The 16,241-nt window shown below is 35.4% G+C and overlaps 1 protein-coding gene across 4 annotated transcripts in view; it reads right to left on the bottom strand.

Moving 5' to 3' along the window:
- Nucleotides 1–16,241, bottom strand: part of Stag1 (stromal antigen 1) — a 312,401-nt gene that overhangs the window by 118,919 nt on the left and 177,241 nt on the right. For all 4 annotated transcript variants that reach the window (XM_051140150.1, XM_051140149.1, XM_051140148.1 and 1 more), the window contains one exon: nucleotides 271–394. In XM_051140150.1, the coding sequence (XP_050996107.1) occupies nucleotides 271–394 (124 nt within the window). The remainder of the gene's footprint in view (nucleotides 1–270; nucleotides 395–16,241) is intronic.

The following is a 16,241-nucleotide window of genomic DNA, read 5'->3' as shown; positions in this document are numbered from 1 at the left end:
ATTGTCTTATAAGTACAAAAACACCAGGTCCTTAGTATTAATTTAAGATAGCATTGCATTAAAGGAAGACTCATAAACCAGGTCTTAAATTTCATAGTGGCCATCAAAGGTTATTTGTATTTTCTGAGATTGGATATTATTATGTCTCTTAAAAAACAATAAGTAATAAATAAATACAAAGAAAAAAATAAGCTACTGCAATTTTGATGGCTGGCAGTCCAACATAAAGACAAATATCTCTTCCACCAAAGCAGGAAGACACCAACTTACCCTGTCGTGAAGAGTCCAACCCACATATTTCAGGTAACTGTCGTTTAGGAAGGCATCACTATACATTTTCATCCATACGCCAATTTCTTCAATACAGATGGCTCGGATTTCAGCAATTGCATCACTGGATGGGGCAGAGGAAGACAAACCTGAATTATACAGAGACCTGAAATGTATTCCAACTAATTTTCAACAAACATAAATTGTGCTCTTTCCTTTGTTGGGACAGGGTCTGGTGTATTCAAGTCTGGACTTTTAATCACTACATAGCTGAGGACGATCCTGAACCTCTGGTCCTCATGCCTTTACCTCCCAAGTGCAGGGATTACAAGCATGGGCTGTGATCACATGTGGTTTTACTCAGTGCTGGAGATTGAACCGAGGACTTCCTAAGGGTAGGAAAGCTCTATATTAACTGGGATACACCCCCAGTCCAATATAAACATTTCCTTAAAAATTTAATAATTATATGTATTGAATTTGCTTTTGGAGGGGCTGTACATATGCTGTGGCAAGAGTGTGGAGGCCAGAGAACAATTTACAAGGGTCAGTTTTCTTCCTCTGAAATACAGGGTTAAGGGATTGAACTCAGACTGGCTGGCTTGGCCTCAAGTGCCTCCAAGTGAGGCACCTCAGCAGCCCAACGTAAATATTCTGAATACTGTTTGTACCCGCATTGAAAAAGGTCCCAACATAAATTTCTTGTCATAAAACCCCAGCGTGTCTGGCACTGACAGACTGTCTTCATGGAGCAGGAATGGCAGTTAGAGCTTTCTGACAACCTCACAACTGCTGTTACACAGTCTGATGAAGCAACAACAACAACAACAACAACAACAACAACAAAACCCAAAACAAAACACAGCGTGCCAAAGTAGAGCTCAAAACTATTTCTCTAAGCACCCATTAACTACTATAGGCTTGAATAATATTTAATGAATTGAAGAAATTCATTTTTATGACTACCACAATCCACTTTACAAGGCAAAACCATATAGAAGCCAATTATTTGGGATTACTTAATAAGGGCTGGAGAAATCGTAGGCTTAGATTTTTCTCCCAGAAAAACATCACGTGATCTCTCAAAAGGCAGCATGTGACACAATTGAGTCTTCACAGAAATCAGAAACTCCCACCTCAAGAAAAGGAACTATCTGCTTCTCTAGAGCACCTAGGTTTGACGCCTACACAGGGAGTTTCACAACCATCTGTAACTTTACAAGTTCCAGGAGGTCAGGATGCCTCCTTCTGGACATTGTTGGCACTGCACTTGCCTGGTGCACAAAGATCAGTCAAAATATATCCCACATATAATAGCAGTAACAGTAGTAGTAAAATAATTTACAAAGTCAAATTGAGACATTTATTGAGTAGTAAGGAAATGTGGAGTTTACTTTGTACTTTTATAAAATAAATCACATCATTTCATTCAAACCACAGGTCTTTTATTATGACTTAATTCATGTTTTAGGTTGAACAATGGAGACTTATCCACTTTAGTTACTATGAAAATTAGCTGTAGAAAACCCATGAATTTTAGAATTCTAGCCATTACCCTCATATCAGGCATATCACAGTATGGTTGTCCTGGAATGATTTTCCTATTCTCAAAAATAAACTACTTTAAAAAAACCCAGGTTATTAGCCCTAACTTTTGTGTGTGTGTGTGTGTGTGTGTGTGTGTGTGTGTGTGTGTGTGTGTGTGTGTGTGTGTGTGTATGGAAGGAATAGTGCTGCAAGGCTTTAATCACTGCACTCAATAGGCAGAGGCAGGTGGATCTCTTTAAGTTTGAGGTCAGCCAATTTCAGAGTGAGTTCCAGCGCAGTTATGTCTACAGAGAGAAACTGTCTCAAAAACAAAAGTATGTGTGTGTATTCTTTCAATATATCTACATATGTATGTGTGTATATATGAGAAAATAATTTGAATACTAAATCTTTTATTAGAGTTCAATTAAATTTTAAGGTTTCCTATTTACTACCTATGTTTAAGTAACATTAATTCTTTAACAAGGTACACTGTTCACTAAAATTAAAGGGAAAACTCAGCTGTAACTTTGCATTAAGGCACCTCTTACTTTTTGCAATTTTCCTGCCACCACCAAGTGCTAGGATTAGAGGTCACCACACCCAGGTAAATTATTCCTTTTTAAGCAAGGTTATCATTGTATTCCATGGGTCGCAAACTCATGACAATCTTTCTGCCTCAGTCTCTCAAGCGTAGCAAAGCAGGTTTTTAAAGTGAGTTCTGGGGATCAGGCTCAGGTCCTCAGGCTCATGACGCAGACTTGTACAGCTGCTAAGCTGTCCACCAACACTTTTGTGGTGTTTTCAAAGTATGCCCATCAATTTGCTAACGGTTTCTCTGGTGTCCATATGTTTATCTTTTTTAAAATATGGGTACCTTCCTAAATAACTCAACAGTGATGAATATAACATGGTTAAAACGAAAAGATTTGATTCCAGAAACTAAGTAAAAAAAAGATAGTGTGAGAATTTTGTTATCTCTTACACAGTGATCTCTTGGGGGGAACCACTTGCCATACTGATAGCACTCAGGGTACCCTTTGGGGAGTTCTGTGGAATGTGCAGTTGAGGCCTTCTGCCATTAACTTAAGCTGAGGTTCAGCCAGAGGACTGCAGTTTGAACAATGTTTCATAATTGTAAATTTTATTTTGAATATAAATTATAAATATTAATGATGTGCCGTGTAATGTTTCCATACACACACACAGATCCCAAATATTTACCATGTCTTAATGGCAAAAAGTTTCAAAATACTTCCCCCTTCCCTCTGGCCTGCTCTATTCTCCTCTTTCCTGGTCCTGCTTTTCTTTTGAAGGTTAGGGGTGGAGGGCTTCTTTAGATAGTAAAAAAAGGTTCTTACTAGGCATCCCAGCATGGTTCAAACCCACAAAACTGTTGATTTATCCCTATGAATTCTGTGATTACAGGCATGCAGCACCACAAATAACTGGAAGTAATGTCCTCTAACTTTGTCAAATGTATATTAGTATTGTTATGTACAGCCAATCTCATAACCAGAAACATCTAGTTAGGCCACTTCCTAATTCCTAATCTATACAAACTATGACATTATAATAGCTGCTTTATTATACTGAGTTTAGGAATGATTTGATATTTTAACTATTACTAAGGACATTAACCATCAACCTAATAATAACCAACTATCATATTGTTGTGTCCAAAAACCGGTTCTCTTTAGTTCAAACGCATCAACACCTACATTACTGTCGTGACCCCATGCCTGTGATATCATCAGTATGATTATGTATATTGATTATTCTTTCACATTTAAGTGAAATGTCATTTCTTCTATGATTACTGAGATATGTGTCTGAGTTAGGGTTTTTATTGCTATGATAAAACACAGACCAAAAGCAACGTGGGAAGGAACACATTTCACCTTACAGCGTGTAGGCCATCATCTAGGCACAGTCTAGCTAAGGGATACGAAGGCTATGAAAATGTTGCTTACTGGCTTGCTCTGCCCGCTTCCTTATACAACTCAGAACACCTGCCAGGGATGGGCCTGCTTAGCCAAGAAAACGTCCTACAGACTGGCCTACAGGCCAACCCTACAGAGGCATTTCTCAGTTCAGATTTCTCCTCCCAAATAACTCTTAAGCTTATATCAAGTTAACATAAAACTAGCTAGCGAAGAAAAGATACTACAATTAGACATCACTTTCTGTCCTCTAAGAATTAATATTATACCTTAGTAGATTGGTTATAAAAGGGTGTAAGAGTTGTTTCTAAATTTTGAGTTGATCACTACTCTTAATAGAAAAGTCTTTTTCAGAGTCCTTAGTTTTCATACTAAGATTATTTTGTATGCACAATCTCTATTTCCAATAGCTTCATCCCATTCAGACAGGTACAGTCTAGCTAAGGGTTCTGACAGTGTTATAAACTAAAAAGCAAAGAAGTTATGACATGGAGAAAAATAGTAACAAAAATTGTAAGACAAGACTAATTTTTCATAGCATTTTGGCACCAGGGCTTTGAGATAAACAGCTAAAAATGATTTAAGGATACCCTCTACTCCCAAAATTAAACAAAGGACACTACAAATGGAAAAGTCTGGTATAATTATATTAATGTTTGGTTTTATTTCTATTTTATAGTATAAAATGATCATGTTGGTTTCTATGGTTAAGAAAAAAACCTCACCTAATTAACTTACTGTATTAACAATCTGAGTGTCTGTGTGAAAAGGGGGCATGAGCCTTTAATATCTGGATTTAGATTGTTTTCTTAACAAACAAGAATTTAATATTTTCTGCTTACAATACAATAAAAATGAATTCCAGTTGATATTTTACAAAGTTTCTTGCAATACTCTGTCCAATAGCATCCTTTCCAGAAATTAGAGCAAACTTAAATGACTGCAATACAAAATCTGGGGAAAACTGAACTAACATGGAGGTACCAGTAGAATTATTATTCATATTGGAGAAACATCAAGAGCTCTAAAACTATTAATTATGTATGTTACAAGTACTACTATATGAAATGCAGCATAAAATGAATTCCTATCTCAATCCTATGTAAAAGTTTTTCTAACAATTTCCCTCTAAAATAGAAAAACTACAGCAAAATGGTGTGTGTGTGGGGGGGGCGGTGGATGGTTAAAATGAAATCAGGCAAAATAAACATCTAATGAAGCTGCTAAAAAAAAAAAAAACAAAAAAAACCACTGTCTTTTAGACCACAGAAGGTGACTCACAGTAAGACTTTCCAATGAAATTTTAACTAAAAAGGGAGGCCGATGCTATTAAATGATACTCCAGGAAACAGTGTATAAATGCTGGGAGAAGGTGCTCTACTGATCAAAGAACTGATCATCTGTTTGATAACTAAATTCAACTCTTACTATTTCAGGTAAACCAGTTATCTGAAATGTATTGAAATGCTGTACCTTTAGGACTATAAGCAAAGATATGTAGTACAATGTCTTCTTAACCCTGGATAAACTTCCAGCCTCCCCCACAAAAGCAACAGGTTCATAAAATTGAAATTACATTATACCTCATTTTTATTGCATTATGCATTAGTTAAAAAAAAAAAAAGGACAACTTTTAGAAAAATCTAATATAATTCTGTGTGAAGAGTCCACTAAGAAGCATAGACATGGTAATGTGCTCCTTAATAATAGCAGGTAGGAGGCTGAGGCAGGAAGATCAGTGGCATTCGGGGTTGAGTTCCAAGACAGATGAGGCTTATAAACAAGGTTCTACCTCAAAAATAAAATAAAAAATAAGCAACGGGGGCAGGGGACATACATGATGGAGTCAACGCAGCATAAAAAGAGTCAACATCTTCCCCCCAACACTTGGGGGGAAAAACCCTAGCAACCCCCTCCATGTAATAAAAAGCATAGCATAAGCAGGAAGAAAGGTGCTGGATTTCTGTTCAAATAGCCAAGAATCTCTAGTGACTGTAAGCTAGAACAAGATAACTCCAGAATATATACCAGAGGCAAAAAACAAAAAACAAAACAAAAACAAAAACAAAACAAAACAAAAAGAAAACAACCAAACAAACAAAAAACAGAAGCAAAGCAAAACAAAACACAACAAAACCAAACCAGGGGAGAGCGGGGACTGCTTCCGACATGAACTATGATGGCCCCTACTTGACTACTTTCCCCTTGGTGGGGAGGCAAAGTGGCACACAGATGCAGACTATCCAAATGAGACATGAGAGTCTGTGATCATATGGTGGGGGAGGAGGTCCCCTTCTGTCACAGGCCTAGGGGAGGGGAATAGGGTGAAAGAAGGAGGAAAGGGAACAGAAGATACAAGTGAGGGGATAACAATTGAGATGTAATCTGAATAAATTAGTTTTGATAAATTCATTAAAAGAAGCCCTGAAAAGTTATGCAGACCAAAGTGACTAGGGCTTATGTAACATTCTATTAGACTAGAGAGCTGAAGAGACGGAAGAGGACTGGGAGATCTGGAACAGAGCTATGTCAGCTCTTTAGCCATGTACTAAAAGGATGTAAAAACCACTCCCAGAGAAAGAATAGATGGACCAGAGAGAACAATCTTGGAAGAAACCCAGAGTTAGTAATATTTTGGATTTTGCTGACTATATTATACTATATACAGTATTATTTGAGCCTTGGGAAAAATTAGCCACAAACTAAATACTGCTGCTGTTCTTAGCAAACCTTAAAAATTAAATACAACTGATTTCCATAAAGAAAATCATGTATGAAAAGTATGAAAGTATCTAGCATATGTTTAAAAAAACCACAGTAACTGGAATTAAATAAACATAAACCGAAGAAAATTATTAAAAAGAGTGGGAAAAAAACCCATCCAAACAAACAGAAAAAAATCATACAGAATACCAAACAAACTAGGACATGAAAACAATTATGACAAAGTTCATATATTCAAGAACTTTTATGTAAATAATTGTATACTAAAGCCTATTGAAGAGAAAAAAAAAGCAAGATAAAGAAAACGATACTAAGTCGTATCATAAAAAAGAAAAACCTACTGGTAATGAACAAAGAAAAATACAAAAATCTATATGGCAGCCAAAATAAAAAGCTAAATTAACTACATATGCTGTAATAAAATAATTACAGCAAACTTCTTAGGTGTATCAGGCAAACCAGAGACAGTGGATTTATTCTTTGAAAGGACTCAGAAATCCAAAAATGTTCATCTAGATTTCCACATCAAAAGACAAGATTAATAATGATACATCTAAGTAAAAAATTCTGCCTCCTATCTCATTCATGAAAAAACAAATGACTATTTTTTAAAAATTGGAATTCTATAACATTTTTAGACAAAATAATTTCTTCAAACATCTGAAAGTGCAGTTGCTGTGATGTGACTTCCAGGGTTAAATGTGCACAGAAACACCATCAGCTGTACTGTACAAGTTGTCGATGTAATTGGAAACCATATGCTAAATAAATGTTCACATGCACAAAATATCTGTAAATAAGAATGAAACATATAAAACATAAAACAAGAGAAGGACCAAAGTCTGGCTGGCCTGTAAGAAAAGAGATACTCAATTGAAACTACCAGTACATGGACGGACCCACATGCTAACTTTAAAGTTTTGTCTGTTTGCTTATTATATTAAGTGCTGGATATCCAAGTTAAAGATTCATATATGCAAAAAAGATTCACATATGCAAAACAGGTGCTCTGTCACTGACAGTAATCTGAATTTGATTATGGATAGACATTGTTTCAAAAAGTTAAATGAAAATACATTTTAAGTATCAAATGAGAACATGACCACAGTATTTAACCAATAGGAAATCAGAGCAAGATTAGTGAAAAAAATTACAACAAAACAAGGAAATAACTCCAAATTTCACCAATTTTATTTATTATGGTACTGAAATTCAGCCAAAGCTTCCAGAAGAACAAATAAAAAACATCCAATTAGAAAATAATTTCTCATTGTTTGCATATTATACATAGAAAACCTCAAAGATTCTGCCAGAAAACTGTGAGAATAAATGAACTTGGCGAATTACAGGACATAAAGCAACATATAAAAATAAGTAGCACTCTAATACAGTAATAGTAAACGGTCTGAAATTAAGCTCAAGATAGCAATATCACTTACAATACCATAAAACTAATAACATACCTAAGAATAAAACTAATGAAAAGGGTAAATGTTTTCTATAGTAACATCTATAAAAACACCAGTGAAAAACATTCAAATAAGATCCTTGGCCATCCCAGCATTCCCAAGCATTACTCTGTATTTTTCCCTGGGATGTTGTGTGTATGTGGGCATGTGAGCACCACTGTACACAAGACATCAGACAATGTGTGTAGCTGGTTCTTCTTTTATGGGTTCCAGGGATTGGATGTCAGTTGTACAACAAGTGCATTACCTGCAGAGCCATCTCATCAGCCCTGTCTCAGGCTTTATAAGTCTTTAATCTAGTTAGAGTTGGTGGTTTCTTCCAGAGCTGAGATAAAAAACAAATAAACAAACACCCTTTCTTACATCTTTCTACATGTGGTTATGTAATATTCCCAATTGATTTACTGAAAAGATCTTCCAATATTTACTAATTGTGGATGGTTGCTTAGCTGTAAATTCCTATTTTACTTCTGAACTCTGTTCTGTTACAATGGTATGTTTCCTTTTTATACCTGAGTAAGAGCGTAAGCACTAGAGTTTTGAGACAGGTCCCATGTATCCATGACTCCAAAAATCATAGAAAAAAGAAGAAGGGAAACAGACAATGTAGAATCCACCAAAGTTAAAATATTTTGTACAGCAAAGAAAACAATCAAAGCATAATGAGACAACCTACAGAATAGAAGGCAATAGTTATAAACTACACATTTGTTAATGAGTTAATATCCAGAGTGTTTTAGGTACTCTAAAAATTTAACATCAAAATAAAATAGAACATATCTTAATAGATGTTTCTTAAGAGAAGGCTTTCACATAGCTAAAAGGAGTATGAAAAGGACAAGCCCATGTTCACTAGTCACTACAAAACTCAGATGACTAATTCACTGGTTCAAATAAGAATAGCTATAAAAATTATTGAAGATAACAAAGTATAAGACCACTTGTTCACTGCTGAGAAGTAAATAAGTAGTCATTACAAAAAGCATAATCGGATAATATCAAGTCAGTAATATAGCCAAAAAGGTCATTCAAATAAAGAGGCAGAAATATGGAAAACAATTTTTAGGAACTTGAACTTTAGCTCATAAATTTAAATAATCAGGTTTAGTTACATATAATGACATAAACATATATTAACACTATTTGGGAGGTGGAGGCAGAAGATGAGGTCAACCTTAAGAAGAGACAGTGAGTTTGAAGCCACACTGGGCCTACATGAAATCTTCTCATTGAAGTATGGAGGTAGATGTGAACATACCCATGTATACATTTTTTAAAGTATAGAGGCCTATCACATATAAAATTTTGTATAAAACAATCCAAAAGAAATTTCACAAAACCTTAGTTGGATAATCCCACATAGGTAGTTGGATAGGCCCATAAACACACAATTGGTGTTGAAATCACCAATAAAAATTGTAAGAGTTATAAAGTAAAAAGACTCATATACAATGGAAGACTAAGGCAAATATTTATTAAAGATATCAAAGTGTAGGATGGGAGAAAAGGGACACTTGTTTACTGTTGGGAAGTAAATCAGTGGTCATTACAGAAAGCATAATGGAATAACATCAAGCCATAACCTCAGTCCTGCGAATGGTGCTGCCCTCCTTTAGAATGGATCTTCTCATGGTAATTAATCTAATAAAAACAATCCTTTACAGATATGCTGAAAATCAAATTAAAAGCCACAGAAAGACAAATACTGCATTATTTTGCTCATATATGGAATTGATTTAACCTTAAACAAACAAGTCTAGAAGGTAGTAATGACATTTAAAAGTTTTAGAAGAAAAATTTGAAGACGTGAACCAAGAATTCTTTATGAAGCAAAGCCATTATTCAAAGATGAAGGTGAACTACTGATTTTCTACATAGATGAAACTAACATAATTTGATGATAGCCAACGTGCTTTAAAAGGAACAAAACGGTATTCTTCAAATTCAATAGAAAGATCTTAGAGAATAAACTTAGTAATTAGAAAAATTAAAAGTATCAAAATTGTTAACAAACTATTAATATGAAAGATGGCATAACTTCTTCTCTCTTGCTTTTGCTGAAAAGGGTATGACTGTATACATAGACAATGTAACACTGTACCATGGGGTAATAAAATATACATAGAAAAAATAACAAAAAGGACCAAAAAGGGGGGACTAGAAAAGCTTGAATAACACATTTTATTAATTTAAGACAGGTTAATGAGATATAGTTTCTAGTGATTTATGACATATTGAAATACAAACAAAACCAAAAGGAAATGACAGATTTTAGACTGCATAAAAAGACCAAATATAGCTGCTTATGAGAGACATACTTTATATTGAAATTTATAAAAAAAGGTTGAAAGAATGGTAAAAAATAAACTAAACAGAGCAAGAGAAAAGTAGATAGAGAGGATACTTTGTTGTGAGAAAAGAAGAAAAACTAGTAAGAGACATTTCATAGCAAAGAAACTGATGATCAGGAAAATAATAGTATAACATATTCAAGTATGTACAAGGAATAATTTACACTAACAAGTAATGGTGGAAAATCATGACACCTACAGTGTTCTGAAATTAAACTGGTTTAATATAATGTAAGTCAAAGAAATCATAAGTGAAAATTAGAAAATATTCCATACTAATTAAAGACAAAATATATGTATATAGCAGAAGTCATAGTGTGACATTAAAGCATTGTCTGAGAGAACATTTATAAGATGAAACAGAGACAGAGATTATAAAACAGAAATATGAAAGAGGAAAAAAACAAGAGAAATATAAAAAACAGAGAAAGAGATTATAAAATCCATAAACACTAAGTTTGCACTAAAAATTATTGAAAATGATCAACTAGAACTAAAGGAGACATAAGGAAGCAATAGGCAGAAATCAATAAAGTGAAAAATAAAATTAATGAATCCCTACCCCCATTCATCAGCCAAACACATACACCTTTATTTACACTGACCAAAGCAAACGCAAGTGGACACAAAGCTGGGCACGAATAAAGAGATGTCATTGACAATCTACAAATCTTAAATAACAGGAAAAAAAAATCAGGAGCAAAACTAGAACTTTGAATTTATGCTTCATGGCATTAATACATGAGTTACCAAGGTGGACTGGACTGAAACTCTTTATACTAAGAAAAGCCTGGATCAGCGGTCTGCTTGGTGTATCTTCCCCCACACATAAACAATGCAGAAAACAAGAGTAGAAGGGAACATTTCACAGCGGATTTTACAAATCTAGTACTCCAAATAAGTCTTAGGTGCAATATGAATTTTTGTGTGAACAGCTAAGATCTTTGCTTTGAGCTACTGAAACATGTGAAGGCAGAGGCTTATAAGGAACTGAGGGTTTGTCTTGAAGAGGACTGTGGAACACTATTATCCCTCTCTCTGGGGCACTCATCTCTTCCTTTCTTTCATGTCCCTGCAGCATGTTCCAACGTGAGGTCCTCAACATGAAGTTCCCTCATTACGGGGCCCTTAGAAAAGAAACCAACTGACCATAAACTAAAATTTCTAAAAAATTTGAGTCAAATGAACTGACTTCTTTTGCAAATTTATTATCACAGATACTTTATGACAGTAATGGATTCATTACACCCAAGAAAGTACATGTAAAAGAGCTTAACAAACTAGAAGCAAACTCAGAGCCGTAGCACATAAAAACTGATGATAAAACATAATAATTTAACATTTTCTCATAATACAAATATGGTCTAATATATAAAAACCAATTAAGATTAATTTTCATGTTAATAAAGAAAAACTCTCCATGATCTCAAAATAGAAAATGAACCATTTATGCATTATTAAAACACTGAACAAATTAAGGTACAATAAAAATTTCTCATTCTATCAAATATCATATACATTAAACTTAGTTAACTTACTATCTAGTCTTTTTGTTTATGATTTAATTTGGTTGACATAAAGATTGTTTACTTATCTGACATAATTCTCCATATGTAAAAATGCTTTATTACAATCAAATCATGGAAAATGACATATCCATTATCTTAAATATTTATTTCTTAATTGTAAGAACATTCAAGATTAGGCACAGTGCCACACACCTGTAATTTTAACTTTATTTGGAAGGCTGATACAGGAAGATTTAAGACCAGACTGAGTTACCTACTGAATACCTGTCCGGAAAAAAAAAAAAACAGCAAATAAATAAACAAGGGGTGTGTTTTCAAACACAGGTGTTAACTACACTCATTCTACGATGCAATATACACCAAGACTTTCTTTGTGATCGTACACAGTACACACCTTTTCTCTGCGTTTACTCCCTGCCTCTCTAACCATCAGGTAATAACAAGTACTTTCTCTACTTTTACGGCATTGATATTTAAATCAATTTCAAATACAAGCAAAATAATGCAATATGTATCTTTCTGTGCCTTGTTAATTTGACTTTCAGCGTATCTGGGAAGGATTTTCTTGATTAGATTAATTACCACGGGAAGATCCATTCTATTGGAGGGCAGCCCCATTCCCGGGACTTGGGTTCCGGACAGCATAAAAAGAAGAAAACCATGGAGTGCTCAGCCTAAATGGCTTATTTATATTGTACCCCCTCACCCCAAAGCTCAGGAACCATTATGAAAAAGGAGGCAAGTTAAGACTGACAAAGCCACGTTTCCAGGACAAAAGGGCAAATTAGTGTCTTCTGGACCCAACAACGAAGTTGCCATCGTTAACTTACAGCAGCTGTGGTTGACTGCATGTGACCTGCATTAGACAGATTAAGCCTGCCACAAACACCCAAACCTAGCTGAAAACTATTTACAAGTGCTAGCTGCTCGGAGACAGGGGCATTCCATTAAGGATTTGGCCCCTGGTAGTGGACAGCTCTATCATCAATGTACAAGAAGCACAAACTGGACTCACTGAACTGAGTAATTTTTAAAAGGGGAAGTATATAGGGTAGAGTACGGATCTAAGAGGGGAATGATTTTAACAAAATACATTATATGCACATTTGTTTCTCAAAGGATTAATAAAAATTTATTTAGGAAAAACGCTCTCAATGGGTGAGGTGGACCATGTCTTTATTCCCTCCTGCAGAGGCAGGAGGATCTATTTGAGTTCCAGGCCAGCCTGGTCTACACAGTTCAAGGTCAGTAAGGGTAACATAGGGAGACCCCTTCTCAAAGAATCAAAGCAAAGCAAAACCAAACACATTATGGCTGGAGATAAAGTAGAAAGCCAGCTAAGCACAAGGAGTCATTGCTCTCTTCTTTCTGACTATGCACACATTTGACCAGATGTCCTAAGTTTATGCTGCCTTGACTTCCACACCACAATGGAATGTATCCTATTTATTTACTTATTTACTTACTTATTTATTTATTTAAATGTATCCTTAACTATGAACAAAACAAATCTTTCTCAGCTAGCAATACTCTTGTCAATATACTTTATTACAGCAACAGAAAAAGAAACTAGACAGATGCTTGGATTGATTTCATATCCTGGGTACTGAGTATGTTACTAATCTAAATAAGTTATCTTTTTAACATGCCATTCTAAGAATTATAGATGACAATATAATGAAGGAAACTAAGCAATCAGCACCCACTGCTCTATCAAATCTTTTGACATTAGTTCTTAAATCATAACGGTGTCACCAGGAATAGAAGGGTTAAGTTGTTCCATCCATAGATAGTGATAGGCACCCTAGACACTATTGATTCTAAAAGGGAACATTGGGAAACCCCAAGTTCCTGGGCTCCTCAGAAAATGATAGGTCCCACAGATCTGCTGCTAATCCAGAGGTGCCTTGCCTGCCCATGCTTTTTAGAGAAACCTCGCTCCATGTGATCTCTGAAAATTGACTTGAGACCTCAGTGCTACTAGCAAAACCAGCCCACCTATAAAGATGGAACACAAGGTGCCGTTAGAACCCCAGAATTACAGCTGCCAAGGCCACTGAGAAGTTACACAACACTAAATTAAAAACCCAATTCTTCTAAAATCATAGCAATTGACTTAGGCAAAAACCACACACAAAAATGGTAGATACAAATAAAATCAGAAACTATTAACCTACTGCAAGTTGAAACACTTGAAGACATTAATTAGTTTGTTTTCTGATAAGACACAACTCCACCCCCTACCCAAATCCCAAGACATAAAAGCAAAAACTGATAAATAGGACTATATTAAATAAACCTATCAAAAGAAACAATTCAAGTGGCTGACATATACATTAAAAAAAATACCATATCAAGGATATACAAATCTACAAGATAAAAATATAGATTGGGAAAACTGGCTATTATAAAAAAAATCTATTAATACAAAAATGCTGGCAATGATGGAGAAAAAGAAAAATTCACATATGCAGATGTAAATTAACACAGCCTTAACAGTGAATATAGTATGGAGGCTCCTTCACACTAAAAATAAGTCTACCATGCCATCTAATTATTCTCAAAAGACTGAAAATCAACAATATCACTACTCTCCTCTCTCTCTTGCTCTCTCTCTCTCTCTGTGTGTGTGTTTATGTGTGTGTGTATTTTTAAGGAAAACACAGAGAGATGTAACACATCCACGTACTCTGTGGCAGGGCACACAGTAGCTAAAACATTCAGTCAGCTTAGGTGTATTCTCCATTAAAATAACAACAGGAAATCTAGCCTACAAACATAATGAAATTCAATTGCAAGAAATAAATGGAACTAAAGTGTCTTTATGTTTAGTGAAAGAAGCCAAACCAAAATACCTGCACCTGTGGAAGGTTTTTAAAAAGCTGAAGATTAATGTAGAAATAAATTTAAAAATGTGAAATAGAGATATATGGAAGGACGTGACAATTACAAAGGAAAAATGGATTTTACCAGTACATACACTGACTTCATTAATAAATAAAATTAATCAAGTTAATAAAAAAAATGAAGCTGGGTGTGGTGGTGCACAAAATATATCATCTCTATCTTCCAGTTGAATAAAGGGAGAAGTTAAGAGGAACACTTCTTCATTGCTGGTGGGAATGCAAACTGGTACAACCACTTTGGAAATTTATCTGGCACTTTCTCAGAAAAATGGGAATAGGGCTTCCTGAAGACCCAGCTATTCCACTCCTTGGAATATACCCAGAAAACACTCTACCACACAACAGGGACATGTGCTCTACCATGTTCATAGCGGCCTTATTCATAATAGCCAGAACATGGAAACAGCCTAAGTGTCCCTCAGTAGAAGAATGGATAAAGAAACTGTGGTACATTTATACTATGGAATACTATTCAGCTATTAAAAACAAGGAATTCCCGAAATTTGTGGACAAATGGATTGACCCAGAAATGATCATAATGAGTGAGTTCATCCAGAAGCAGAAAGAATCAAATGGTATATGCTCACTCATATCTGAACACTAGCCCAAGGGGCATGTCCCATGAAAGTCTTCACTTACCAGGAAAGGGGGACAGAGGGGAGGACATCCTATTGGGACTTTAGGTAAGAGAAGCATGGGAGAATGGGGAAATAGAAGGATCCAGAGGGTCCTAGAAACTTACAAGAAGAACATTATGATGGTTGGATCTGGGCCCAGGAGTCCTGCTCAAACTATGGCACCAGCCAAGGACAATACGTGTAGTTAACTTTGAACCCCTACCCAGATCTAGCCGATGGACAGGACATTCTACACAATTGAGTGGAAAGTGGGAACTGACTTTCACATAAACTCTGGTGCCCCATATTTAACCATGTCCCCGGGATGGGGAGGCCTGGTGGCACTCAGAGGAAGGATAGCAGTCTACCAAGAAGAGACTTGATACCCTATGAGCATATACAGGGGGAGGAAGTCCCTCTCAGTCACAGTCATAGGAGAGGGGAGTAGGGGGAAACAGGAAGGAGAGAGGAATGGGAGAATACAAGGGAGGGGATAACAACTGAAATGTAATATGAATAAATTAATAAAATATTAAAAATAAATACAATTAAAAATACTATAAATGTGAAAAAAATTAAGGGAGGAATTGACTTTTTAGCTATTGTGACTATGAGAGTAGTGAACACAGGTATCTGTGCATAAATTCTTTTAGCTAAATGCTAAAGGATATGGTCACAAGGAACTTCTATTTCTTTTTTTTTAAAGATTTATTTATTTATTATGTATTCAGTATTCTGCCTGCATGTACCCCTGAACTCTGGATGAGGACACCGGATCTCATCACAGATGGTTGTGAGCCACCATGTAGTTGCTGGGAATTGAACTCAGCACCTCTGGAAGAGCTGTCAGTGCTCTTAACCACTGAGCCATCTCTCCAGCCCCAGTATTTCTATTTTTAATTTTT

This window comes from Acomys russatus, chromosome 32 (assembly GCF_903995435.1).
Source record: "Acomys russatus chromosome 32, mAcoRus1.1, whole genome shotgun sequence".
Taxonomy (NCBI): domain Eukaryota; kingdom Metazoa; phylum Chordata; class Mammalia; order Rodentia; family Muridae; genus Acomys; species Acomys russatus.
The sequence above is the reverse complement of the archived record's forward strand: the minus strand, read 5'-3'. Positions and strand labels throughout refer to the sequence as shown.